The sequence below is a fragment of the Aythya ferina genome (assembly GCF_964211825.1).
Source record: "Aythya ferina genome assembly, chromosome: 3".
NCBI lineage: Eukaryota > Metazoa > Chordata > Aves > Anseriformes > Anatidae > Aythya > Aythya ferina.
In genome coordinates, this window is record NC_140298.1 from 112,307,640 (window position 1) to 112,334,493 (window position 26,854).

General features: G+C 40.7%; 1 protein-coding gene across 10 annotated transcripts in view; it reads left to right on the forward strand.

The window, feature by feature from the left end:
- Positions 1-26,854, forward strand: part of KLHL29 (kelch like family member 29) — a 390,690-nt gene that overhangs the window by 234,341 nt on the left and 129,495 nt on the right. For 7 of the 10 annotated variants that reach the window (XM_084515322.1, XM_084515325.1, XM_084515328.1 and 4 more), the window contains 3 exons: positions 10,807-10,920; positions 18,797-18,938; positions 19,701-20,243. In XM_084515322.1, the coding sequence (XP_084371448.1) occupies positions 10,807-10,920; positions 18,797-18,938; positions 19,701-20,243 (799 nt within the window). Of the gene's footprint in view, positions 1-9,831; positions 9,859-10,806; positions 10,921-18,796; positions 18,939-19,700; positions 20,244-26,854 lie in introns of those variants that run through there. The other 3 variants (XM_084515329.1, XM_084515321.1, XM_084515323.1) reach the window with 3 other exon arrangements.

Genomic DNA, 26,854 nt, shown 5'->3' on the forward strand with positions numbered 1-26,854 from the left:
TCAGAAGTGCTGTCTGGAGCATCTTTATTCCATCTCACTGGAACTGAGCAGAAATCAAGCACTTTCAGAAATCCCTGCAGTGCCTATCCATGTTACCCTGGAAAATTCATCCCTAAAGGCGTTGCCAGCTGTGATGTGCAGTGTGCAGGGTGCTGTGGGTGTCCTGGGAAGGGACACGAACGAGGAGAGGCTTCAGCTCTGCCCTTTGGCCTGCAGCTGCTGTGCAGGAGAGCAGAGCTGCAGCGCACAGGGCTGTCAGTTGGGTGTTTTTCACTAAAATTCACTGAAAGAATAAAAAGCCAGTCTTGTTTTGGTTTAGGAGGGGAAGCGAGTCCTTTACTCTTGCAATTACATTTCTCTTTAGCTGCCAGTTAGTAGAATTAAAGAATAATTTAGAGGTTCAGAGGATCTCCATGAAGTATGAAATAAACCCGTCACCGCTGCCTTTGGGGACCTGAAAGACAGCCAGGAGACCTGGATTGAGGTCACTAAGGTCACCTGGTTTTGTCTCAGCAAAATCAAGTGGGTTTTGATGTCAAGTTACTTGGTCAAGAGCACTTTTAAAGGGGAATAAAGGAAAAAAAAACAACAATTTCTTCATTTAATCAGGAATTTAAGTCCCAGGTTTTATTGCTAACCCTCGGGAATGGTTTTACAACAGCTCCCTGTCCCTCTTGTTGTGAGTGTCTGCCTCAAAATGATGCCAGCTCTTGATCTAGCCAACTCGGCTATATCTTTTTATTAAAGTTGCAGTTTGGATGGTGGATTTAATTTAATGCAAACGAAATTGTGTCTAGGTGACATGATCTGACTGTGTTATGCAAACTCGTGCATTATGACATTCCTCTCACTAACTAAAAGCTTTGTTGCAACATACTAATGTAGAAAGGGTTATTTGTTTTGCTAGTAATAAAGGCTGTTCATTTGCTGTTTGGAACTAGTAATAAGGTTGACTTCTACACAACCTTGGGGAGAAAGTTCCTTTATTTTTTTTATTTTTTTTTAAGAGCTAAAAATTAAAAATGCATCTTGTGTATGTTCAGATGAGATGAGAGCGAAGGAGAGTACATACAAATTCCATCAAATGCAATTAGCATAATCAGAGACTGGATGAGAGCCACAAATGATTGCACAGGGGGAAAAAAGTAGTTCCTAGGATCTTGATACATTGCCTGAAGCTGAGCAGGACACAAAGCACTAGAAATTATTTTTACCCAAGGGCAATTTTTACTGATACTGCCCTTGCAAGCAGCTCTTATTTTATTATTTTTATGGATTCTTTTTCTGCCCTAAATTTGTATACTGAATTATCCATGAGGATAAATGTCAGAGTGGATTAAGATTAAATTAGGAACTAGATACTCCAAAACAAAACAAAAAAAAAATCTCTCCTTCCTATGCACTCACTTTTTTTATTTTTTTTTTTATTTATTTTATTTTTGGCTTTTTTTTTTCCCCTTTAGATGCACCACGATGCAGCTACATAGAATGTATTTTCTTTTCAATCTTTTTACATTAAATTTTCTGCACAGATAATTTAACTTCCAGTATTCCGTCTTCTTTAGTTTAGGTCATCATTCTCTTCATAGAGTTCCTGAATTTCTTTCTTCTGCTTGTAATATAGCTGGATGATGTTCTTTGTCATTTCTTTTTTCCTTTTTCACTCTGGTTCTGCTGCAGTGCACACGGGGGCACAGTCTGAGAGTTTACAATGGCTCCTACCTTCCAGAGAGCGATGAGTAATTTAGACCACTTGTTATCCAGGGCTGCCAGGCTCCAGCTTCTCACAGAGCCGATGGAGAGAAGTAGGCATGACACCTAAATTAGGTACCTGTATTACATCGTTTAACTGCTGCCCCTAGATCTTACCAAGTTAGTTATAATAACCCCAATGATGTTAGGTAAAAGCTGAGTGTTTAAAAATTCCCCCCGTGTTGTACACAAAGTCTTTGCTTATCTGCAAGGCAGTCTTTTCCCTGCCTGCTCCTTTCTTCCCGAACTGGTGCATTTTTCTGTCACTTTGTGTCTCAGCTCTTATTTTCTCATCTTATGCTCACCTTCTTTCCACTCCCTCTGACATATGCAAATACTCCTGAATACATTTATGCACTCATATTTTATTAGCCCTTCTTATATGCATAGTTCTCTGAGTTTTTCTTTCTGTTTTGTTTGGTAATCGTTTTACATTTTAATATGAAATATGCTTAACGCTACCTACGTTTAAAATTGCAGTTGTTTGAACACTCACAATGGTCCCTTTGGGAAGTGGGAGTGCGATCGGAGGTGGCTCACGACAACTTGTACGTAGCACGTCTTCCTTTGCCCACAAAACCACACGTATGGGATGGGTTCTGACAGTTCCTGCTTCTGAAACACTTCCAGCAGTTGCTCCATCTTTAAAACTGAAATATATTTAAAAAAAAAAAAAAACACAGTGCTTTCTCTCACGTTGCATTCACAGATCTCTCCCCAAATACTGTGAGGCAGGATTTCCCACAGGCAGGAGCCGGTCAGTTCGGCACTACTGAGAGGTTTCTGAAAAGCAGGCCTGCAAGCATGTACAGCTGGAAATAGGAGTTCCTTACCACTGGGGAAACTTCTGTTTTCTGAAGTGTAAGAAAGATTTGGGGAGGTTTTAAAAGTGTTTTAGTGATACCGTTCTCTCCCTGTGGTACTCTTAGAGTTGGGCTAATGCTACTAAGGCCCCTGGGCTTACAGCTGGAGGTAAGACTCCGTGCTGGGCAAGTGACAGCTTTTCCAGACATGGAAATGTCACAAGTTTAAAACCTCCCATTTTATGCCCTATACTGCTGTAAAGAGGAGTTTTATTCCACTGAGAAAGGCAGACTTTTAGTTTGCCGGTGGAGTTGGCTCTTGCAACTAGATCTGAAAGGGCTTGAACTCCCTCAAGCTGTGTATTGAAAAGCTGTAGACATTCACATTTTAGAGATGTTTTACGTTTATTAATGGAATAAAAAAATACAAACTGAGCCTTACCTAGCTCAACCTTTGGTAAATAATTTAAATGTGCAAATTTACTCATGAAAGAGAAGGAAATTAAAAGATGTCTCAAGATGACTAGTTCCAGGGGCAAATAAATCATGTCTTAAATAACAACCACAACAATACCTTATACTTCCCAGCTCTAAGAATCACAAAACCTTTTAGGTAATAATTGCTCTGTAAAATAGCTGCAGGGAAAGCTGTGTCCACTGCTTCAGCATGCCCGGATTTGTGCTGAATGCGGTGGTGTCTCCACGGTGTACAAGGATGCTGTGAAGTGGCGTGGGACTGGAAGCGAGGGCCCCTGTGTCTCCACAGAGCGGCAGGGGAATATTAGACAGGCAGAAATGCAATTACTGGAGTTGAAATTGGGCCAAGACAATGGGGCTGACAATATATTCTTGGAAAATGTGCTCTTTGATCGTAAATATCCATGAAGCAACCTTGCCAACGTTATTGATTTTGGCAGTGGATTATCACTGACAGCCAGGATCTGCTGCCCTCCTGCTTTAAGCAGTGTCCTAATAGGTTTTTAGACAAACAGCCACAACAGTATGTACAGAACAAGTCTCCAGGGTATGTTCATCACATCACGGGTTCCCTGAATGTGTTGGACTCGCTGTGGGAGTAAGATTGTACAGGTGTTCAGCACCTGGGTGGCGAATCCTGCATGCTTGGGACTTACGGTCCTATGCAGACCAGGTGCACATGTGCTTGGTAATGTCCAACCTGCCGATGTCAGCAGCTTTGTGCAAGTACCACAGCTGGAATCTATGTGTTTTGACAGAATCACATAATGGTTTGGGTTGAAAGGGACCTTAAAGATCACCTCACTCCAACCCCCTGACATAGATGGAGACACCTCCCACTAGATGAGGCTGCCCGAAGCCCCATCCTGCCCAGCCTTGAAGCAAGGAAGTGCTTCTGCTAGCACCAGTGTGAGCCATCTCTCTTCGCTGGTCTGAACTGGAAGAGCCCCACAGTGAGTGCCTGGTGCTGCTGCAGGTCTTCATTGGATGTTTCCCATCCTCGTGCTGAGTCTGATTCTGCTCAGCCCCACTTTGATCAAAACAAAGCATAAGCAAAGCCTCACCTTCGTGATAGCTTTTTTCCCCTCAGAGTGTACACCTGGGGGAGGGTCATGGGCTTTAGCAAATTTAAGACCCTGTCTTTCAACAGCAGACACGTTAGGTAATCGTGCTCACAAACTGGTGGTACTTTTATTTTCAAATGCAGCTGAGTATATCTTTGAGGAGGGTGTTGGTTAAAATAATGAGAAAAAAATTGAGAAATTGCAAAATAATACCTGCATGTCATCCAAATGATCTTTGTCTTTGTGTGCAAAATGTCTGATGCATTGAGATTGTGCCCTGATCCTCAGCTGACAATTCTGAGTCCTACAATAACACAAATAATAACCAGATATTTAGGATAGATTAGAATTTACTTTTGGATCCATTAGCATTTCTGTTAAATCTGACAAACGATTTAGAAAATCTATATGAATACAAAGTGCCTGCTCATCATATTTTGTGACAGCTGGGTGAATACTTGACATCTTTGTGCTCTTAAAAGAACATATGCAAAGACTCAATTTAATTTGTAGGGTTGAGGGAATTTATTTGCCTAATTTTGAGCCCACTAGCACATGATGGATTTGAAAGTTCAGTTCTAACAGGAGTATAATTGGGTTCTCATTCCACTTAGGAAAGAGTGTGATAGAAAGGGTGAGGAGAGAGATAGAGACATGGGGAAAATAAAGGAAGAAAATGAAACTGAGAATACTCATGAAAAAAAAAAAATGCAATGAGACTGAAAAAAATGTAGCAAGGCAGAGCATGAGAAAAAACCTGCACATACAAATGAGATACTCTTTAAGAGAGCAGGAGGAGGGGGACAGAAAAGAAAAAAATAATGCATTCTTAATCTTAATGTGAGATGTCTTTTGTTTAGAAGGAGCTGATGCTTTAAAATGTACTCACTGCGATAGTTGAAAAAAAAAAAAAAAAAAAGATAAAACGTTAAGTGTTAAGTTGTGGGAAGAGAGGGGAGAATATTTCTCTAAATACTTTCTCAAGTATTTCTCAGTAGGCAAAGGAGCTGGTCAAACGTTCAGTCCCACAAGGCCAGTCCTTCACTATTAACATCTGCAGTGCAAACGGCAAGCTGCAAGCATGGGACGCGTGGCTGTGGCCAGGCAAACCAGATCCCATGGGTGAACCCCAAGCTTGCTGACCATCAGAAGTCAGCCTGGTGTCTCCAGTGGTTTCGTTCTGGACAGAGACCAACCCACACCCCACAGGTCAGCTGTCGCTTGCCAAAATGCTTAGCTTGGTCTGCTCTCTGCATGAGTGAGAAGTCCCAACGTGATGACAAGTGACAGAATCCTGTCAGGTTACAGACACCCAGCTGCAGGATGAACATGCTGTCTGCTTACAGTTACTGGGCAATGTGTGCCTATAAATTGAGGTGGTACCATGCCAAGGGAGAGGGAAGGAGTCTTCCCATATGGCTCCTAAATGCTTGTGTAGGAGACACGGGTGGGCAGGACAGTTGATTTGGGACTGACCTCTTTACATATGCTTCCTCTTTTGTTCAGGTTACACACTTTTTTTTGGAAAGCTTTTTTTTGTTTGCTGTGGAACTTTCTTCTGTCTTGTGTTACTGAGGAACATTGCCATGAGAACAGCAAGACCACTAGTTGGGTGTCCCTTCTCATCCCACCGTAGCACATGGGGCTGGGATTCACAAACAGGAACTGCTTGTTAATGTCCTGAAGTGGCTTTAATAAGAGTCCTTATGGACCTCTTCACATCCCTAAAGTTTATCTTTGAAGGGATTCGCTTAATGAGAAAAGGGGCAGGAATTTAGTTTGGTTTCTCATCGTTTACGTTCTCCTATTTGCTTCCAAATGGGCTGGCTTCAGATGTTCCCAGCCCTTCCTTTATCTAGTTTGGGACACGAAGTCCCTTTGCAGGTGTCTATTAACGGGTCCAGCTGGACCAGGGTGAGCTCAAGGCATTTTAAGGTACACCTCTGTTCAGTGCTCTAAGACTCTAGTTGGTTGTGGCTTAGGTGCTCAGCAAAAGGAAGTATTTTTCACATGATACTTGCATTTATGGGTAGGAACTACGTTTCCAGCTGTATCATCGGCAACTTTCATTAATGTTCCTTGTTGAACAGTAGCTTTTTCATCTTTGTGCTTTCCTAACATTGTAGAATTAAATGGGTTTTTCTGTCTTTTTCATTGTATCCTGATATTCTGTCACCTTTTGATCTCAGTGTCATGCACAGACTGCAAACTCCTTCACGTGCAGATTGCTGGCTGCCTGAGGCTGTGTATGGGTGTGATTTTTCTTTAGAGGGTCATTACTCTCGCAGGGCCCGAGACACAGTGGTATTATGAAATAATAACAATAATAATAATAATAATAGTCATAATAATATGGGTAATACTAATTTCCACAATACCCTTGTGATACGTAGGGAAAACAGTTTTGTTTAAAGTTTGTTGAGAGCTCTAGGCCACTGGAAATGGCAACCCTAGAGACAGCAAATGGCCTGAAGTACTGATACATTTCTGACTTTATACAGCAACTCCTACTTAATCCGATCACTGGTTAATTTAATCCTGTTTCATTTGATTGGAGCCCCTGGAACCAAATCATTTGTATTGTGTTTTCTCTGGTATTTCTGATCATTGTCTTTGTTAATTTGATCAGGATTGATTGAACCAGTCATTGAAAATAAATCACATAATTAATCACATGCAGCATTAGAAAAGCAGATCCTCTGTTAGTCTTGTCAGCTTTTATCTCTTGTTTTTCTTCCCCAGTACATGGAGTTAGGACATCCTTTAGAAGGAAGCTTCTATTTAGAAAGAAGCATGTAAATAAATGTATACATCTGTTTATTTTACTGTTTATATTTCCACTCGGAGGATCTCAGAGCTCTGTGACCCTTTCTGAGGCAGGGGTGTTGGGTAGGGTAGGTATTGGGTGTAGGGTCTTTCTTAGTGACTCAACTTTCGTAATGATTTGATATGAATCAATTCAGCATATGATCCACATTTGGATTTGGCACAGAATCACCAATAAATATAAAAACAAGATAAGGATCTGGGTTTTGTTTTAATAATGTCTGGATAGTCTGGTGCCCAGTCAGTGCACTTGTCTGAAGCCCAGGCCTGAAGCTAATGGTTACTCCACAAACTGTGGTGGAATATGTGGGTAGGAAAGGAGATTCTGGATTTGCAATAAAGATGATTTTTATTTCTATATGTTGCATGGAAAGGAAATTATTCTTTTTTTTATTATTATTATTTTATTTTATTTTATTTTAAAGTAGATGTTTGGTCCTGCTCTTCTCTCATTCTGTGTGATACTTGTGACCAAAGCTGGCCATTTTGATCAGCACTGTTAGATATCTATAGCTTTGTCTTCTAATTGAAGCTATGTTATAGCAAGCCAAGGCTCTGTTTGACTCCTGAAGGCAATAGTTGCACAAAGAAGAGCTAAAACTCCCTTTACCTTTCCTGAAAGCCACAGCAAGTTCATCAGGGGACATGCCACCTCTTAACAGGTATTATCCTCAAAGACCCCATGTTGGTCTCTTGGCAGTTCATTCAGAAGGGTCACGAGGGCAGTGTCTGCCCTGCACCCATCCTAGCAGAAATAGTAGCTTCTGCGGGACCATGACCTGCAACGGTGGAGGAGGAGAATTAGGTAGATCAGATCATGACTTGGTGTGACAGGTGAGGTATCCCTACCGAAGGTTATTTAATTTTAGCTTCCCTGCCTGGCTTACAGAACCAACCTGCGTTATTTAGGGCTCACGATAACCCTTCTCTTCCGCCCTGTAACCCTGAAGTTTCGTGAGCAAATGGGAGATTATTTTTAGAGGTGGTTTAGCTTCCTGGGAGCTTAGAGAGTAGGAGTTTGTAAGCTTTCGCTAATGTAAATTTTGTTTAAAAGATACATAACAGAGGATTTTCAAAAGCACAAAGTCTTTGCCCAATGTCCCCATCCTTGCTGGATTTCTTCTTTGTATTGAGTCCAATGGCCAAGACTGGACACCTGGAAAAATTTCATCATGAAGTAATAAAAAACAAAGGAATGTAAAACTATTTGTTGTTAGAGGAAGTTTAGGTAGAATCTAATCTTACCCGTTTATCCTCAGATGATGGACTATTTGGAATTACAAGTAGCTACGAATATAGTGATATTGAAGGATCGCCTGATTTACACCCCAAAACCAAGAGCAAGGTGCCTGGAAAAAATGGGTGTCAATGTAGCACAGTTTTGGCAGGCCTACTAGTAATGCCAGCCACAGCTATACCATTATCTGTTTTACTTTAAATCGTGTGGCTGTGGACAGCAAAGTATGTCTAATAGCCATTTGCTAGATTTATAGCCTGGTATGTGATGTGTTTGCCATTAATCTTTTAGAAGGATGATGGCTGAGGCAGCCAAAGCATTCATGCTAGTCTACGAATCAGTTCTGCTGAAGGAAAACAGGAGAACTGGGCAGCTTCCTACTGGTAGCGTGGAGATACGGAAACAAAAAGAGCACAAATGCTTTGATGTAAACCTACAAACTGGAAAAATTGGAGAAAACGATGGCTATGTTTCCAGAAAAAAAAAAAAAAAATTAGAGCTCTGATGTAAATCAAATGAAATGACCACCCAACTGCCTGAGCTTGCACTGAACTTCTGGTGTTAGTAAAGCTGAGTCTGAATGTATGTAGGGCTGCATCTTGAGACCTCATATTCTCAAAAAAGACCTGCCAGTCACGTCTGGTCAGAACAGCTTTCTGAATGTTTAGCTTCTTTTAAGAACCAACTGGGAGATTGATGGGTTCGATCTGTTTTTGCACAGACTTGTTTGAGTCTTAAAATGCATTTTCATCTGTCTGCATGGAAAAAAAAAAAAAAAGATTTTAATAAGAACCATTGAGATATGTGATTTTGGATTTAAAAGAAATATAGGATATTATTTTAGTAGTTTCACCATGAAATACATTTGAGCTTCTCCTGCATAGCCCAAATTTTTAACAAGATCAGAGCAATTACAAGAATAGGCAGATTTCAGATGTTATCTTGTGTGTAGGAAAAGGGATGGATTATTAAAGTGTATATCCTCTTTGAGAGATGCAGCTCTCTAATCCTGTTTTTCACGTCTTAATTTTAGTGACTGCATAACTTACCTTCATAAGATGCTTTTAATTGAACATTTGAATATAATTTGAATAAAGCCTAATATATCTGGGATTCCTCCTCCACTCCCTTAAAATATGATGTGAAATTTATTAGTCTTAATGTACATATCCCAGAGCTAATTGTTTTATCTTGTAAATCAGTTTCTCCTCATCTTTTGTACGGCTTTTACTTTCAGATTTAAAGAATAAATAAATTCTTGATTGGAAAGTCTTTGTTGTATTGCAGCAGAAAGGCGGGGGGGGGGCAGCTTTATAAATGTAAAAGGATTTTTAGTTCTTTTTTAATTATTTACAAATGCTGAGTTAAAGGACAGTGGATTTTGAATTATGCATTAAATTAGCATCTTACTGATGGAAGACTCTCAAAGAAAGTTGAGGTTTTTAAATTGCTATGAGCCAAATTCAGCCACATTTAATAGCTCAATTGATGTTGATGACCTTAAGGCAGTGATAAATTTGGATGTATAGGCTTATTTTTCTTTTTGCTGTGAAAGGTAAGCATGCTGTTTCTACAGTACTGACTGTCCTTTTGTTTGAGAGTCGACTGAGTATACTTTGATCCTTTTTTTAGAAAAAGAATTCTCTGTTCTCCCTTAAAGAAGGCTTCCTGAGACCTGGATCAGATTATGGAAACTAAAGTGAGCACACAAAAGTGCTTGTTAGAAAGTGAAATTTATGTGCAAACTAAATGTGCCCTTGATGATAGCCTTATTGATTAAGCCAAGTTAATAAATCAGTAATATCGTGCAGCACTGTTCAACAGTCACAGGCTTATCTTGGTTTTCCTTTTTTTTTTTTTTTTTTTTTTTTTTTTTTTTTTTTTTTAATGTGCCTGCTGTGTAGGCAGAGAACATGCACTTTCCTGCCAAGGAGTGTGTACTACAATTGAAACACTGAATTCAGAGGGCTTGAATGTAAAATGTCGGCATCCGATACAACAAAAGGGAACTTCACAGAAGTAACTTAATGAAGGGATTGGAGCCTAAAGTGACGTAGCCTTTATTTTTTTAAGCATTCCTCTTTTTTATTCCTAATGCTTCAGGCCATGATCCAAAAAAGAAACTTAAGAGTCCTGTTTAGATAACTAAAAGAAATTCATGGGAAATTTGAGACAAAAACACCACATGGAGGATGACTCCTGACCCTATCAATGGCCAGCATTTGCATGCAAGATAAATGTTTAGTTTTCAAGCAGTCTGCCATTAGGTCATTCTCAAGTAGCTTTGCTAGCACACAAGGGTTACATCCTTTGTACACCCTTGGGATTCTGGTCTGACAAGCACTTATTCCATTATTACCCATGTTTCCTTTTGCCCTCTGACAAAAAGCACTTATGATGAACTGGATTTATCCGCCTCTACCCTAGGATCCCTGCAGGACCTCTGAGAGCCCTCTTGCGTTGCGTAGTGCATGTTCTCTGTAGTACGTGCTGCTGAATTGTTCCTGATGTCGCGCATTTTTTCTCCGTCGTGAGATGCTTTTACATTCGTAGTTTCGCACTGGTTTTGGGGTTGATCTGCATGCCAACCGTGTTAGCAGAGGAGGTTCTGCTCAGGCTAAAGTGGGGCTTCTGTGCTCGAACCCAGTGTCGTGCGCTGATGTCCCTGGTGTCCTGGAGCAGCAAGTGTCGCAGCCGGGACCTCGGTTCGATACCTCAGCTCCGTTCCCTGATGTTCTCGCTGAGAAACGAAGGCAGCTGGGTGAGTACCTGAGCTTATGCCGGTGAAATTTGCCAAGACAGAATATCAAGTGCCATTTATGAAGCACTTTTTTTTATCATTCTATGGTCTTGAATTTATTCCCAGCTGATGCTGAGCACCTAACTGGAGCAACAGTGGGAGAGTGGTGGTCGTCCTGGGCAGCGCAGCCACCAGAAAGAAATAGATAGCACCTATAGTCACTTCACAGCCTTCTTCTACCCCATTTTTCCCTCCTTTTCCATAACCTTATGCCTCCCCAGACCTTCATGCAGTGTGGATAGGGAGCCTTTGAAAGGTTGAGTGAGGCAGTAGACCCATTCCTGGCATGGAGTTATCTTCCATTGCATTACTAGAGCTTGGGAATTTGGCAAACCACCTTATTTAGGAGGGTAACCAGGGCACAAATGTGAATGAAATGGCAAAGACATTGGCCCAAGAGGTTGGTGTTGGGGGGGTGAAGATGTTGGATGTGCCTGTACACCTGTCTTAGCAGCTCACAAACTGGGTGGCGAGAAGCCCTGCTGCTCACGGAGCTGGGATCAGGGCGGTTGTGCCGTGCCGGTTCGAGATGTGGACCTGACTGCACTCAGGAGTTTCTCCAAGCCCTTGTCATTAATCTCTAGGTTGGGGATGTCTTTAAATCCTCTGAAACACGGGAATTGATGCAGACAGCACCCCGCTGCTAAGTGATGTGTCTCGCCTGGCGGCTATACCTCAGTGCTCCAGAGCCCACACCGGCTGTTCGCTCGTCGCTGGATGGTGGTTAGGATTGCAATATTGAATGATTCTCCCAACTCAAAAGGAAACAAAGACTTCTTTTGTCTTCTCTGCAGGGTAGCAATATTTTTCCTATGAGTTAACTTTATTATTCTCCTTCTCGCTGCTCCCACATTAGCTTCGGAAAGAGAAAAACAACGCTGTGTCATAGCAGAATTGCCTGGTAATGGGAACTGTAAGGTAGATGAGTTCTTCTCTCCACCCATGAGCAAGTTCTTGAATAAGGTTTTACTGCAGGACAGCTCATTCTGTTTCTCTTGCACACTGGCCTGTCCATATCTCTTTGGTTTTTAATAAATTACAGCACATCCTTCTCTTAAAACAAGTTTCCTTTCTGTAGCCTAGCCCAATGGCTGGTGCTAGGGGGATGTTGCTGTCATCACTGCATCCTTAAAAGCTGTGCATCCATCCTTAACAGCTTCTTTGGCCCTGGACTAGACTAAGAAGTAAGCTTGGGATCTTGTCCACTGCAATATGGGAATATACCCCAGTCAAAGATCCATCCCAGTGTGGTTCAGGATATACGTGCATGCCTCGTGCACTTAGATAATACCTGTTTCATACAGTATTTAGTAACACGAACTACTAAATTAGACCATAAATGCTTTGGTGCAGAGACCACTGAGCTTTTTAGAGCACCAGGCACGTTCAGGTTTAAAAACCAACCAGAGTCATTACTTGTTAGAGCAAGGCATAGCTAACAGCTTTAAAAGGAATTCCCTCATTAAATTGAAGTTGCTTTTACCCATGACAGGCCATAAAACCTGAGTCCATGGGAGGGAACGTTTGCCTCTATGCATGCATGTGTCTTAGCCTTTTTATTTTCAATGGGGAGAGAAAATAGAGTGGGTTGCATATTGGATACATTATCTTAGTATTAAGCTGCCATTCCCAATCTCTTTTGGATAATTGGAACAGAGAATCGCTACTTCTCATCCATCACTTTAAATGAAGGCCTTAGTAAAATAATTTTGGTCGCTGGGCACCACAAATAAGATCCCTCTATCCAGATTAGTTCTTTTTTGCTCATGAAACTGTTTGAATAGGTCTTAGCACTCTGAGCCGTGGCAGGATATATGTCAGCAGTTTTACAAGCCTTTGGGGAAATCGCTCAGATGTGTTTATAAGGACCTCCCAGGAAGCATTTTGTGTTGTTGAGCCTGGGGAAAATCTAATCAGAATTTTCGTTGTTGCATTTTAGTTGGTTGGGGGCTGTTCTTTAAATTTCAGCTAATATACTCCATAATGCTGGTAGCAGTGCAGTAGGTTTTATGTTTCCATTGGCATAAAGGTCTTGCTAAAAGTTTAGGTCTTATTTCATCAAAAGAGACAGCTTTTGTAAAGATTTGGACTTGAAACCAGACAGCTGTGGCTATTCCTAGTGAACAACTAATACTAACCATGTAAACTGATGTAGAATAGACTGAATCACTAATTCCCAATCTTTAGCACCAGCTGATTGCCGTGAACTTGCAAACTTCCTTGTGGATATTCTGTAAAGCCCCATGAATCCGAACGTTTTTAATGTTTTAATTTAATAAGGTTCAGTGGACCAGCTGTACACCAATTACTGTTGCCTATGGGCCATGGTTTATGACTATTTAAGCTTAAAAAAAAAAAAAAAAAGAAAAAATCAGCAACCTGGCAACTTGTCTGTGTTAGTCTGATGTAATTTTGAAGTTGTTCCATCTTGCTCCGTTCTGCCTGCACATCTGTATTGCAGTTAATTGCCTTAAAACTGTGAGACTGGTACTGCCAGGGTGTCTGTTTTTTTTTTTTGTTATCTAAAAAGCTTGATAAAAGGACTTCCAGTTTTGTTTCATAGAATCCAGCTAATCCAAGCTTTGTATTCTTCTTGTATATCTTTGAGGGATATAACATTGCTGCCTGTGAAAGGTGCCGGTCAGGTTTAAGCCAGAGGTGAGCAGAAGGGTGAGTTCTGCATTAGAGCAAATAAACCAATCAGGAGAGCAGGGCTTTGCACCAAACCCTTCCTCCCTTTGAAGCTTACCATCGAGGCTGTGGGGCCACTGTGGGCTGTAAATATGCCTAGCAGATAACAGAATACATATGGTGTATTGGGGCTCCCCAGGCTTTGGGAAATGCCAAAGTGGCCACTGTCACAGGCAGCTCTCCTTTGCACTGCTCTGGATTGATTCAGCTCTGCCTCTAAGGCTTCTCCAGCTCTAGGTGACGATAATCACACTGTCCTTGCCAAATGTGGTGGAACAAAATCCTGCTGGGGACCCTCCTAATGTCCCTTCATACCAAGCTCAACTTCACAGGGATCATGGTAGTAATTAATCACTGCTGAGCTCTGCTGGATTTAACCAAGAGACGTATTGTGAAAGACTTATTATCCATCATAAAACTTTTCAATTATTGCCTGACTTGCAGTCATTTACCTTCCATGCCATAATCTCTCAAGCCGTCAATTATTTTTACAGTGGAAGGTGTAGGACATAGTTGGAACAGCACATCATAAGCGTTGCTTTATCTACTGGGTTTGGCTCTAAGCTACTCATCAGCTCTTGTATTTATGTTGACTACAGAAGCCTAAATTGGCTGATTTGTGGAAAATAATAAATACAAAGATGAAATGCTTCTGATGAATGTTTCAGTGCATTTATAAAATTTGTGCACTGATTCAGTTTTCTGTAAGGTTTGTCATTTTTAACCATGGGATATTTCGCTCCATGCAAAATAGCATCACACTGATTTAATTCAAGATGTTCTTTTAGACAGTGAAGGATCTTCTGAATTATTTTGAACTGCTATTGTAATGCTTAGTGGCTGATTAGTAACTTTGAGAGGCTAACCTCAGGTAAATTAATTATGTTCTCAAGTGGATAGGAAAAAATCTGCTTTCATAAGAGCATATAATTCTTATTTACCTTTGTTCTGCCAATTTGTTGCATCGTGGCTGTCTGTGTCTCCCCTTCATTAGTCATCTTGTTGTACAACGTTAATGCTAGATTTCAAGAATTGTTGTTTGGCTTGTCAGCAGAGAGGGTCTTAACTAGGTAGAGCTATACAGCGGTGAAGAAAATTGGCTTTATGTAGGATGAAACGAAGGAATGGGGTCAAAGTGTGAATTAACAATTTTCCAAAATAAAGCAAAGAAATCTTGCCTTCTTTGCCACTTGTACTAGAATTGGGAGAAATGAGCATGACTATAAGAAATTCTACTTCTAATTGCTGTTTTAGCTGAGTATCAAATAGAAAATTGTTAAGAAACTTTAAACATAAGCAAACCTAATCTCCAAAACTCTCTTCTATAGAAGTACATCGTTGTTCACTGCTGCAGTTCAAAGTGGCAGGCATGAGGTGAAATATAAGCTTTCACTGAAATTTTGTATTTGTTCTTAATGGTTATTTCAAACAAAAGAGAGAAAGAAATCCTCAAATTTGGATTCAGCGTACTTTATTTGCAACAAAAAAGCCCAGACTGAACATTTTAGGGCTGCTACAGAGATGCTGATAATTGATTTAGTAATCTTTGTAGTCTGCCTTGAAGTTCAGGCTATGAAATAGTGCTGCCATTGACTAGCCAGGCTTCACCTTTTAGAAACCTTCTTGTCTTTTCATGTAAATAGACATTTGTCAGTATTTTTAAATGTATGCCCAGTAGATTTTTGTAATGCATTTCTTTTTTTTTTTTTTTTTTTTAATGTGTTTCTTGTTTAATTCAAACAAGCAGCTGACATGAAAGCTAAAGATAAAAGTGTAACATAGTACAATTAGTTCCTGTGAAGTCCGCAGATCACTAATGGAACACATCTCTTCCCCCGGCACGGCTGGCATAATACAGGCCATTTTTTGGTCATTTGTGTTGTACATTAAAAGCATCAAATAGAGTGCTGTCATGTGCCTGTGCGCATGGACATAAAGTTCTTCTGTTTGATAATGTTGGAAATCATTTCCCTTTCCAAATATGCAAATCGGTAATTGCTGCAATTGGATCAGAGACATGCAACACTTGTAATGTAACCTTTTATGTATTAAGAAAAATAACGCAGAAATGAGATCAGAGACCAGATATGTATATATAAACGAAAGGAATTTAAAGCTGTTTTTCTGTTTCTACCACCATTATTGTCTAAACCATCTTTCATTAATGTGTGTTGTGATTTCATACCAACTGATCTCTAGCTCTTTCTGATCCAATAAATACAAGTTCAGGAATACAATTTAAGAACAATGTGCTGGGCTCATGCATTTAAATCCACGGAGCCTCTAAGAAGCAGGATTTGTGAACTTATTTAGTGCAAATGTTTTATTGGAAAAAAAATAGCATTTTGTGGGAGCAGAGTAGAAGTATCTATTGGCAGCAAACCCTTTTTCTCTTTATCGGTGCTCAGAGTATGGAATTCAGATACAGATTTGGTGCTGACTCCACCAGTTTCAGATGTCTCTGGTGCTCTAGTTTTTCAGAAAGCCAGCTTTAAGTTGCAAAATAGGAAACTCGATTTTTGTAGGACTTAGGAGAGCTGTGTCATATACTCCCTTTCCTACCCATTCGATACAGAACATATGGTTTCTTTTAAAATCATAGCATGTGTGAGGTTCTGTATTATTTAAGGTACAGGAGTATTTTTGTCTTATTATAGATCGACACCGTTTTAAAGCAGTATGGGGATGTAACAAAGTTACATGAGATATTGCACATCTTGACAATGCCACACAGTAATGGGAAGTATTACAAACCTGCTTACAAGGCCCATTCATAGAACAAAGAAGTGCAACACATAGATGCCACATGCGGAGTCTGGCATGTGTGGGGTGTGATCTGAGTTGTGAAGCCTCCTCTTCTTCCTTGATGGTTCATAAAAATGCCCAATTCTCCATATTGTATTTACTGGTTCTAAGTTTTCTTTTGGATAAATAATAGGAGGTTGGGGGAAAATGTCTTGGCTGATTTTTAGGCAGAGAACGCAGGTGGTGTTTTTTCCTTTTTCTTTTTTTTCTGCTGAAGAGTGCTTTAGCCACTGTTAAACAGTTCAGTTACAATCCAAAGTGATACTGCTAACATGGACTGGTAAACCACCTACAGCATTATTTCCCCTGTCAAAGACTTTCTACAACGTAAAAGCTAAAGGTATTCAGATTGAGCCTTTTCTCAGGACAATTTATAAACAAAAAGCTTTTCAAAATTGAGATTTATTTTCTTCCCTTACTGCCCTTTCTTTGCCACTGAATACAATACAATGAATCTTAAAGCTCTCGCTTGTCTGCATGTCTTCACTTTTTGTCTTTACTGTCACTTTTACTTCAGCTGCAAAAGTTCCAGGTTTGAAAAGTTAAGAATGGAATGAAAAAGGTGGGGGCAGGAGGAAATGTGAATCTAAAATCTGGGTATCATTGTCCTTGGTGCCAATAGAGTAGAAAAAAATAATGAAGAGGTTGAAGTAAAGATAGGGAAAAAAAGGCAGAAAAGGATAAATTGTCACGTTTTGAAGAGAAAAAAAAAAAAAAAAAAGGAACATTAATTTGGACACTGTGAAAATTCTCATTTCGGGATTCCTTAGAAAAAAGACATTAAGAATTACATTTCCCCATGACCATCTGCATTTAACAAAATATATTTTATTAAAATGGAAATGTTTAAAGGAAAGTATTTCCACTGTGGCTTCTGGCAGCAAAGACAGCAGCACGGCAAAAGCCCTATCTTCCATCAAGGTCTGCACCCAGATCTCCTGATTGCCACAGCCTAGGAAGGATAAATCTCAGGTAGAAAAGAAATGTGTGATAGGAGATGTCGGAGGCATTTGGATGAAGGAGGGAGTGTTGGAGCAGAGCAGAAGAGCTAGGAAGGGTGTTGGTGGGGGCAGAAGGGAGGACAGGAGGAAGCCGCTGAGTGGAGGAGAGCCGGCACCTCCGATGGATTTAAAGAGGTGAGGAATGACAGATGGACTTGGGAAAGGAACGCATGTATTTGCAGAGGGCAGAAATGGGTCTGTTAATGATTTTTTTCATTCAGTGATTGAAGTACTAGTAATGGGGAAAAAAAAGCCAGTGGTGTTGACAGAGATTTCATTGGTGCAACGTGACCCAGGGCATTTATGGAGCCTCTGTACCTCCGTCTCGGAGCTAAATTACTTCCCAGATGTAAGGCAAACAAGCGATCACTCAGACTGGCCTCCTATTCTTTATGGCTTCAATCCTCAATACTCATTCAGCAATAGGCAGCTGGTTCCGTTTTCTTGGTTTAGGGGTTCTGACACCAGTAAAAACAAAACAAAACAAAAACTTTTAATCTTCTAGCAATGAAATATACTGCCAAGTCAAATAAACGAGACCTGTTAGAGCACCCTCATTTTGTACAAGCCTTTTCTCTGCAAAGGCATGGTTGTTTGGGAAGAACCCCTGAAATTGCTGGGAGGGGGGGAGCTGGCTGGTTTAACATTTCAGTCCACGTGATAGTTTCTTTATCTACAAATCTCTTTCAGATCACAGACCCCTTGATGATTAGTCAGCCCCGATCCTTCCCCTACTTTACAGTTATTTTAACATCTCTGAAGAACTGCCAACATACCCACTTTAGCGGCCAATGGCTGTTACGCTGCTTTTTTTATTGGCATTCAATTTTAAGGGTTGACAGACAGTAAATACTGAGACTTCTCTTTACTGTTCTACAGTAATTTGTCCTACAGTTGTAAACAAGTCGCTCTTTTCCTGCCTTCTGGTAAACAAAACCCACCATTTTTGGAGGAGACTGAGCAAACAGAAGATTGTCCCATTTTAGATAAGCTGTGACTGTCTGAATGGATATTGCCATGCATGTTTATTTTTTTATTTATTTTCAAGGCAAAAGAAACAACTTATTTCTGAAAGTACTTGGTTTTGTGGTTTGTTTTTTGTTTTGTTTTGTTTTGTTTTGTTTTTTTTGTTAAATGGTGGCTCTATTAAATTTCCAGAAATAAATATTTTTTAAATATTGTATTTTCTAAATAGATATGCCATGCAAGCCTAGAGGAAAGTGATATTTAAAGATATCCTCTTGGACTGTAACAAACAAGCAAGCTTCTAGTTATGACAAACAGTGATTATTCCAAATTATCTTAACACTTTCATTTTGTATTTTCTCTCTCTCTGGTAGGCACCTTGCATTTCCAAGACTGAAAATCAGCCTCAAGGACTTGCAACTAGCGTTAGGTGGGGACAGACACCCATCAATCAGTCTACACCCTGGGACACTGATGAGCCACCCTCTAAACAGATGAGGGAGAATGAAAACCCAGGTATGTTTTTAATCTTATTTGTAATTCGACAAGGGAGAGTCATTCAAAGCAAATTCAATGCACTATCCCCATTTACCTCTGTAAATTAGACTTCATTGTGAGCCCTTTCTGTATTCTTTAGCAGGGTTTTTCTCTCATTGTAAAGACCCCTCAAGTTTCTTCTGTGCTGGGGCTAATATAAATGTATTAAGATGCCTGCAAGTTCATTAAAGTGTTTTTTTTATTTTTCCCTTCCTTCTTTGCCTTCACTAGAGTAAAAGGCACTCTGTAATACTTTAAGACCTCTTTTATGTCCAGAACTACCTGAAATGATTTCCAGCTTCCAGACACATATCATACATTGTGCTACTATGCCAGACACCTAATTACAATCTCTTTGTAGTGGCTGGAGCACCATTATTATACACACAGAGTGTTTGTCAGGGAGCCATGAAAGCACGGTGGGGAAAGAGGTTAATTTTCTTGGAAGCGTGTGCTTAAGCTGCGTAAAGCGCAAAACACATAAAACCGTAAACATGCTGCATGTCACCTGATGAGTATTTTAACAATTGCACTCACAACGCTGTAGCAATTTTATGCACTTATTGGGTTGGAAGAGTTCCAGATCCCGAGCCGCTTTCGATACTGTGAAGGATAAGAGCGTGGCTCGGTGGTGCTTCGGGCGGACGCGGGAGCGTGACGGGCAGACTTGGGGCGGTTTTGTTCTGGTCCCCCCCTCGGTGCCGAGCCCGCTACCATTGCCAGCCTTCCTTCATGCCGCAGGTGCAGCGCCCTGGGTCACCACGGTGGCGGCCGGCAGCCAGCCCGCCCTCATCACCCACTCCTACGGGATGACGCAGCCGCCCACCTTCAGCCCGGCCGCCAACGTCCAAGCCCCTGTCATCGGCGTCACGCCTTCCCTCCCTCCGCACGTCACTCCCCAGCTCCCGCTGATGCCGGCTCACTACCAGCTCCAGCCGCAGCCCTCCCAGCCCCTCAGCAACATGGTGGTCAACCTCCAGAGCCAGCCCTTGTACACCAACAGCCAGCCCCTCAGCATGCCCTCCATGAGCGGTGTGGGCCCGGTGGCCCACCCGGGCCCCGGGGCGGTGGGCAATGGCCACCTGGCTTGTCCCATGCTGCCACCACCGCCGCCAGCTCTGCCCTCGGCTGCCCTGCCCAGCAGCGCGCCCACCACCAACGGGCAGGCGGCTGCCCCGCTGCCCCCCAACACGGCGGGGGGCCCGGACAACACCAACAGGGTGCAGATGCTGCGGACAATTGGCGTGGGGAAGTACGAGTTCACGGACCCCTGGCACCCCAAAGGTAAGGCGGGCCGGCTCGGTCCCACGGGGCGCGCGGGCACGGACGGCGGCGGGGCCGAGGACGGCGGCCACCCAGGGCTCCCCACCGCTCTCCTCGGGCCCGCCCGCCCGGCTCCAGCGTCTGTCTCTGGGCTTTTCTGTAATGCATAGCTTTGATGAATTAATGATGATGAAAAGTAGTGCTTTAGAAGGAGGGGGGACGAACTTCGGGTAGCTTTTATAGGGAAAAAGAGCTTTCAGGGCCCATCAAATAAGCTGGTGCTTATCTGATATGGAGACACATTAGGCAGCCGTCATCCCATGCCTCCTCTTAAACTGTATGTTTACAGTTTAATGTATGCTTATGTATGTACAGATCATGTTTACAGCAGGCCACTTTCTTTTTGGCCCCAGTTGTGCATTAGTCACAACACTAAACTTTTTCAGCTGTTGCCTTCTCCCCCACTTCAGAGCCGAAACCAAACTCAAGCAACCCTATTGACTGAAGCTGAACAACCCAAAATGTTCAGCGTTAGGGTAAAACTCTTCATTACCAGCTTCATTGGGCTCAAATGCCACAAAACACCATGAATTGTCAGGAGCATTCCTGAAAGGTTGACCTTTTCTGATAAGTAGTTTCTAAATGAGCCACGTTGTTGGGTCATGGTGAAATGTTATTTCCGAGTGTCTTACCCCAGACGCTTTAAAAATATCTGCTGTCTGTGCGCTTAGTTTCTAATTTCATTTGTGTAGTTTTCCCTGCTCCCTTGAAAATCATGACTGTGCCACTTGTGAAGGTAAAGTGAAATGCAGCTTACAAAAATATAAATGCAGACCTATCAGCAAAATCAATTAAATTGATTAAAAAAAAAACACCCCGAAGGCTTCATTAAGTCTGTGATATTTTATGTATACATTTGTATTCAGACACAATCCATGTGTAAATTATTTACTTGCCACAAGCTATTAAGTTCTGTTGTGTGGCTCTGTATTAAAGACAAGGAATCTCTATTAAAAATGATTAGTCCAATAACTCTTCCTGCTCATTACATAAATTGTACTTTGGTATGTGCAAATCTTTACCAAACGTCTCTTTAAAAAGAGTTAAGACAAAAGCTCAGAGTACTTTTCTAAAGCAAAATATTTGAACTGCTTTTAAATTCTCAGCTTTGAGCCCTGAATATGACTAGAACACCTGCAGGGGGGTGATCTGTTGAATTTTTCTTCTCAAGATCTAGATGGGCTTTAAGTAATATGAGCCCTGGTGTATAGCCAAAAAATTACCAACAGTTGCTTTTTAAGAGTTTTGTTAATTCTTTCCCTTTAAAAGAAATGAAAACCCTCAAAAGCAATCTGTCAGGTTAGGTTTATGAGTTACAAACCCTTGGTTTTGTAGAAGGAGGAAGGGCAGAGATTTACGCTCTAAGCCTGGTAGACTGAGCTGCTGGATGTCTCTTCTCTCCATGGAAGCTATTCGTCTTCTGAAGGCGTCATCTCCACTTTTCTTAGCCACCTATCCCAATTTACTGCACTGGATACTTGGATACATGATCAAATTAACACAATTTAAAGGATTACTTGGTGTCATCAGAGACGTGCAAATATACAATACAAGGAAAAACACATAAGCCTAAACCACTTTCACTGTGGTAATTTGATCACATATCTGAGCCCTAGTGACGCTAACCTAGTGAGACAAATGAGCATGTCAGTGACTGCACACTTGAGGTGAGGAATACTCTCAAATGCCTTGCATACTTTGGGCCAGCAGCATCAGCTGTTACGTACTCTTCCTCCATCAATTAACCTTCAGCGTATCTCTGGCTAGCAGGTGAAGCAAACTTCAAGTCAGAGTCTAAGTAAGAAGATAGTAAAATATTTAATCAGTCTTTTAATATTTGATTTGCAACGTCTTAATCAGCATTCTTGCTTAAACTGCTGTAAACCCTAGTCCAGTCTGATTGTCCGCGTGCCACTGAGCACTCGGGAAATGGAGCTTCGCTTGACAGCGTGAGAGGCGGCAGTCAGCTCACGAGGTGTTCGTTAAGGTGAGGGAGAGAGTTAATAAATATGCTGGGCATGCCAGACCTAGCTCTGGTCTGGTGTTTGGAAACCTTTGTACCTAGAAGAGGCTTATAAGGAGAATATTGAAACGAGCCGTATTTCTAATCCATGACAACTGCTGACACACTAACCAGACTTTACCTCATAAATTGCAAGCTAGACAGCTGTTTTCCCAGGGATTTGCTAGCTTCTCTATTTATGACCACCAGCTCTTGAGTTATTCCTGGTCCTGGAGCAGTTAAAAACAAACATAAGATAATTAGCCTGCATACACAAATGTCTCATAAGCAGGAGTTATTTCATAATGAAAAAGTCATCTCCTCCTAAGTCTTAAAAGCCCGTAATTCTAAAGCTATAATTCCTCTAGTCAGAGCTAATGTCAGAGAAGGTAAAAGTTGGACTTTGTTGCTTTTTAAACAACCTTCAAATGAGAGGAAAAGAATCAGGATAGAGCAGACAACTAGGTGTCTAACCAGACCTTAAAACCTTGCTAGAATAAGATTCTTAATATAAACATTATGAATTTCAATGTGACTCAATTTTCGTTTTTGTTTTGTTTTGTTTTGTTTTAATTTCTGCCCTTTGGGATTTCAGCCTCTAAAGCCCAACTGATTTCACAGTCTTACATGATAGACAGCTTTCTCTCTGGGAAGAAATGGAGGCTATAAAAGTGCTGAGCTGTTCAAATATACAAGTTCAAACTAGTTCTCTGCTAGTTTCATTTAAATATATTCTCTTTCTTTCTTGGGGAATCTTGGCCACTATTATAATAGGAGCCACTGCTAATGGCCCTAAGATCTATCTCATTATCCTGAGATACTCTGTATTATTATTTGACTTGACAATCCAGTCTTGTACAGGTTTGAATAATTACCCAACTATCCCTTAAGTGAAAGAGCAGTACTTGCTAGTTAATATGATAGGATTTCTTATATTTCTTATATTTTTAGACTTTATTAGGGACCTGATATGAAACATCATGCTTAATTTCCCATATTTTTCACTTGGCTGTGTATACGTTGGGGCTGTATTATACTGTGTGCATTCAGAGCGAGGTTTCTTACTTGGCTGCCTCTAAATGAAAGTAAACAAATAACGTTGCCAAAAGTTAAAGGCACAGCTAGTATGCTGTCTCATTTGCAATAGGTCAAGAGATCTCGTTTACATGACTGAAAGAGTCAAGTCATTTCTGTGGCTTTGCAAATAATTTATTTTTGTAACAAGAAACATGGTATAAAACAGATAGGCCATTCTCTTTACTGTGTCACAGCTAATTCTCACCTAATTCCATTGAAACTACTCACAAGATTTTCTTGCATGGGTTACAGAATCTCCTTAGTCTGGATGGGTGATATTCTGCAATAGGATTCTTTATTGCTTCTATAATATGTTAAATATGAACATTAAGTTTAGCTGCATGATCCATTTACTTAGTGAATTTATAAAACAGTCACATTACGGGAGACATAAATAACGTTTCAAAGTAATTATTGCTTTTAGCAATGTGTGATGTTCTGTAGAGCTGCCTTATGAAATGCATGGGATCTTTCACCATATACAATCAACACCAGTTCTGAAGGGTCTCTGGTTTGGACTGTAATGGCCCTTTTGAAGATATTTCCTCGTGAAGATATTCAGTGAATATCCACAGAATTTCACATAGCCAAATTTTTATGGTTTCTTTAGAAAAAAGTTGAGCAGCAAAGAATATTCAAACTGAATTTCTGTATCTTCAGGCTACATGATGTGCCAGCACAAGTTGCACTTGCACAAGGTGCCTGTGCAGAGGGAAGAGGGAGAGAAACTGTCCCTTCAGTTTCTAACACAAGGTGCTAGTACCCCACGTCATGGTGCAGTAATAGAGGGCAACGTCTACATGCCTGCCAGTCCATTTGAGCCAAGATGGAGAAAAGTTAATGCGTGATAAAGGACTAAAATTGAGTGGTACTCTTGCCGGAATAACTGATTATCTGAGATTTAGTCCTTGACTATTTTATAGGGTAGTATGGTTCTTTATATCCAAGACTTGTAGTAAATCCAAAATTGAACCCCTGGTTGATAGCCCTGCTGTGTGTAAGACACAAATGGTCCAGCTTGAACTCTGAGATCTGTCATACGCCTGGAAAGAGTCTTTCTTCATAAATTCAATCTACCTTGAAGCGTGGGTGCAAAATCAAAAAATGAGAAAAAATATTTTTATTGCAGTACTTTCTCCTGCAGTGTAAAATTAGCCATGGACATTTTGCGTTTTAATTTATGGATGTTCATGGATAACATTGATGTTTGTTTCCATAGTATTTTTTCTTCTTTATTTTTTTTGGTTTGCAGTCCTTAACTAGTGGGAAACAAAATCAGATGCTAATTAGTGTTCATACTGTAATGACTGTAGAAACATAACAGTATCAGAAATAAAATCTGAATGTTAATCCTTGTAACACTAATTTCTTAACACTTCATTTTCAAGCATCACCAAATACCATGAACTAAACGATAACAAAACTACAAACGAATACTGTTGCATCATCACTTATTGATTGCACCTTTCACACTTGACTTTATTGCATTGGAATTCTCATTAGACTTCAGACAATATTTACTTTCCTTAATCATGAATAGTAACAAGGCAGACAACAACATTTTTTCAATAACCATCAGCTTTTTTTTCACAAAAGGTTGAATTTTCAAAGGGACTTCAGCTTGACCTGCAATTCTGTGAGCGTACGTAGTTTTGCACATTAATGCAAGAGGAGGGGAGGGAAATTCAAAGTTCAAACTAGCATTTGGAATCCTAATGACATTTACTAAAGGATTTGGTGTGATAAAGGCTTTAGAAAGTTTGTTTTCAGTTCTCAGCCTTGCATCAGAATACATGGCCTGTGTAACCTTAGGAAAATCTCCCCTATTTTTGTATCCATACATATAGAGAGATAAACAGTTTACATACGTCTATATACCTAAATTTGTATAGTGAATATTACCATATGTCTGTAGGCAACTATATAGATATATATATATGTATATAGTTGCAGGCAAGGAATTCTACAATAGAAATGTGCATTTTATCTCTTATTTCTTGTAGGACAGTTAGGTCAGCATAGCGGTCTGTCAGCATGGTACGTGCTTCTTACTGCATTTTCCTTAAGATAGTCTTGATTTTATGGGGTAGCCTGAATAGTACCAAGATATAAACAACTAGTGATCATTTGTAGGCTCACCTTGCTAGTGACATGTAATTGTTCACAGAATGACAAAATGGTTGAGGTGGAAGGGACCTCTGGGTCCATCTGGTCCAGCCCTTGCTTTAGCAGGGCCACCCAGAGCAGAGTGCCCAGGCCCATGTCCAGGTGACTTGTGAAGATCTCCAAGGAGAAGACTGCGCAACCTCTCTGGGCTCCACCACCCACATAGCACAGAATCACTTCTGGTGTTCAGAGGGAATCTCCTGTGTTTGAATTTATGCCCATTGCGTCTTGTTCTGGCACTGCAGAGCCCGGTTCTGTCCTCTCTGTACCCTCTCTTCAGGTATTTATATACATTTTCAAGATCTCCTCTGAACCTTCTCTTCTCTAGGCTGCAGTCCCACCTCCCTCAGCCTCTCCTCATAAAAGAGATGTTTCAGGCCCTTCATCATCTTCCTGGCCCTTCACTGGGCCCCCTCCAGTATGTCCAGGTATTTTATGTCGGGGAACTTAGAACTGGACACGGTACTGGTAGTTTCACCAGTGTTAAGTAGAGGGGATGGATCGCTTCCCTCTACCTGCTGGCCTTGAATACTTGGCCTAATGCAGCCCATGCTACAGTTAGCCTTCTTTGTGACAAGGGCACAATGCTGGCTTATGTTTTAGCATGTTCACCTGCAGTAATAAAATAAGTGCTTGAACAGGTCCTCTAATTTAAAATGTTTTTCAATATTGATTGCAGTTTTCTGTCATCAGAAATGGAGTAGCAAAATTGATGAGGGGCATCTGAGCCATCAGCTGAGTGAGACTGAAATACATTCCACCTTTTTGTGGTCCAGACGGAGTATTTTCAGTAATTCCTGCCCTGTCTTTTAATGCCACTATTGGTCAGGTCATGACAGACAATGATTTAGTGCATTGAAGAGTCAAAGAGGATTTGTAATAGTCCTAGAACATTACCTCGCTAAACGTACAGCATAAAGAAGGTCACTGAATTCTCCTTTGATTGACAGTTCTCAGTGTGTGAGTGACTTGAGATTTCCAAGTTTCAACTGGAGCAGGAGCCTCTTACCACTACCAATATTTTATAAGGGTTATTTAAAAAAAAAAAAAAAAAAAAAGTATAGGGTTGCTAAAATGCAGTGAAAACTGAAACTACTCTTAAAACTCATCTGCTCCATTGTGCTTATATTGATACCTATTTTTTTAGAATAAACTCCGGATTGGCAACTTTAGTTCATCTGTTCTTGAAAGTACAGAACTAGAGAATTTTGATTTTATTCTGTTAAATGATTTTATGTCATCACTTGCAGGTGCCTTTAGGTAATGACACAATAATAAATTTTAAGATGTCTTGAAACATTGCATACACTTTCTCCCCACTCAAAGT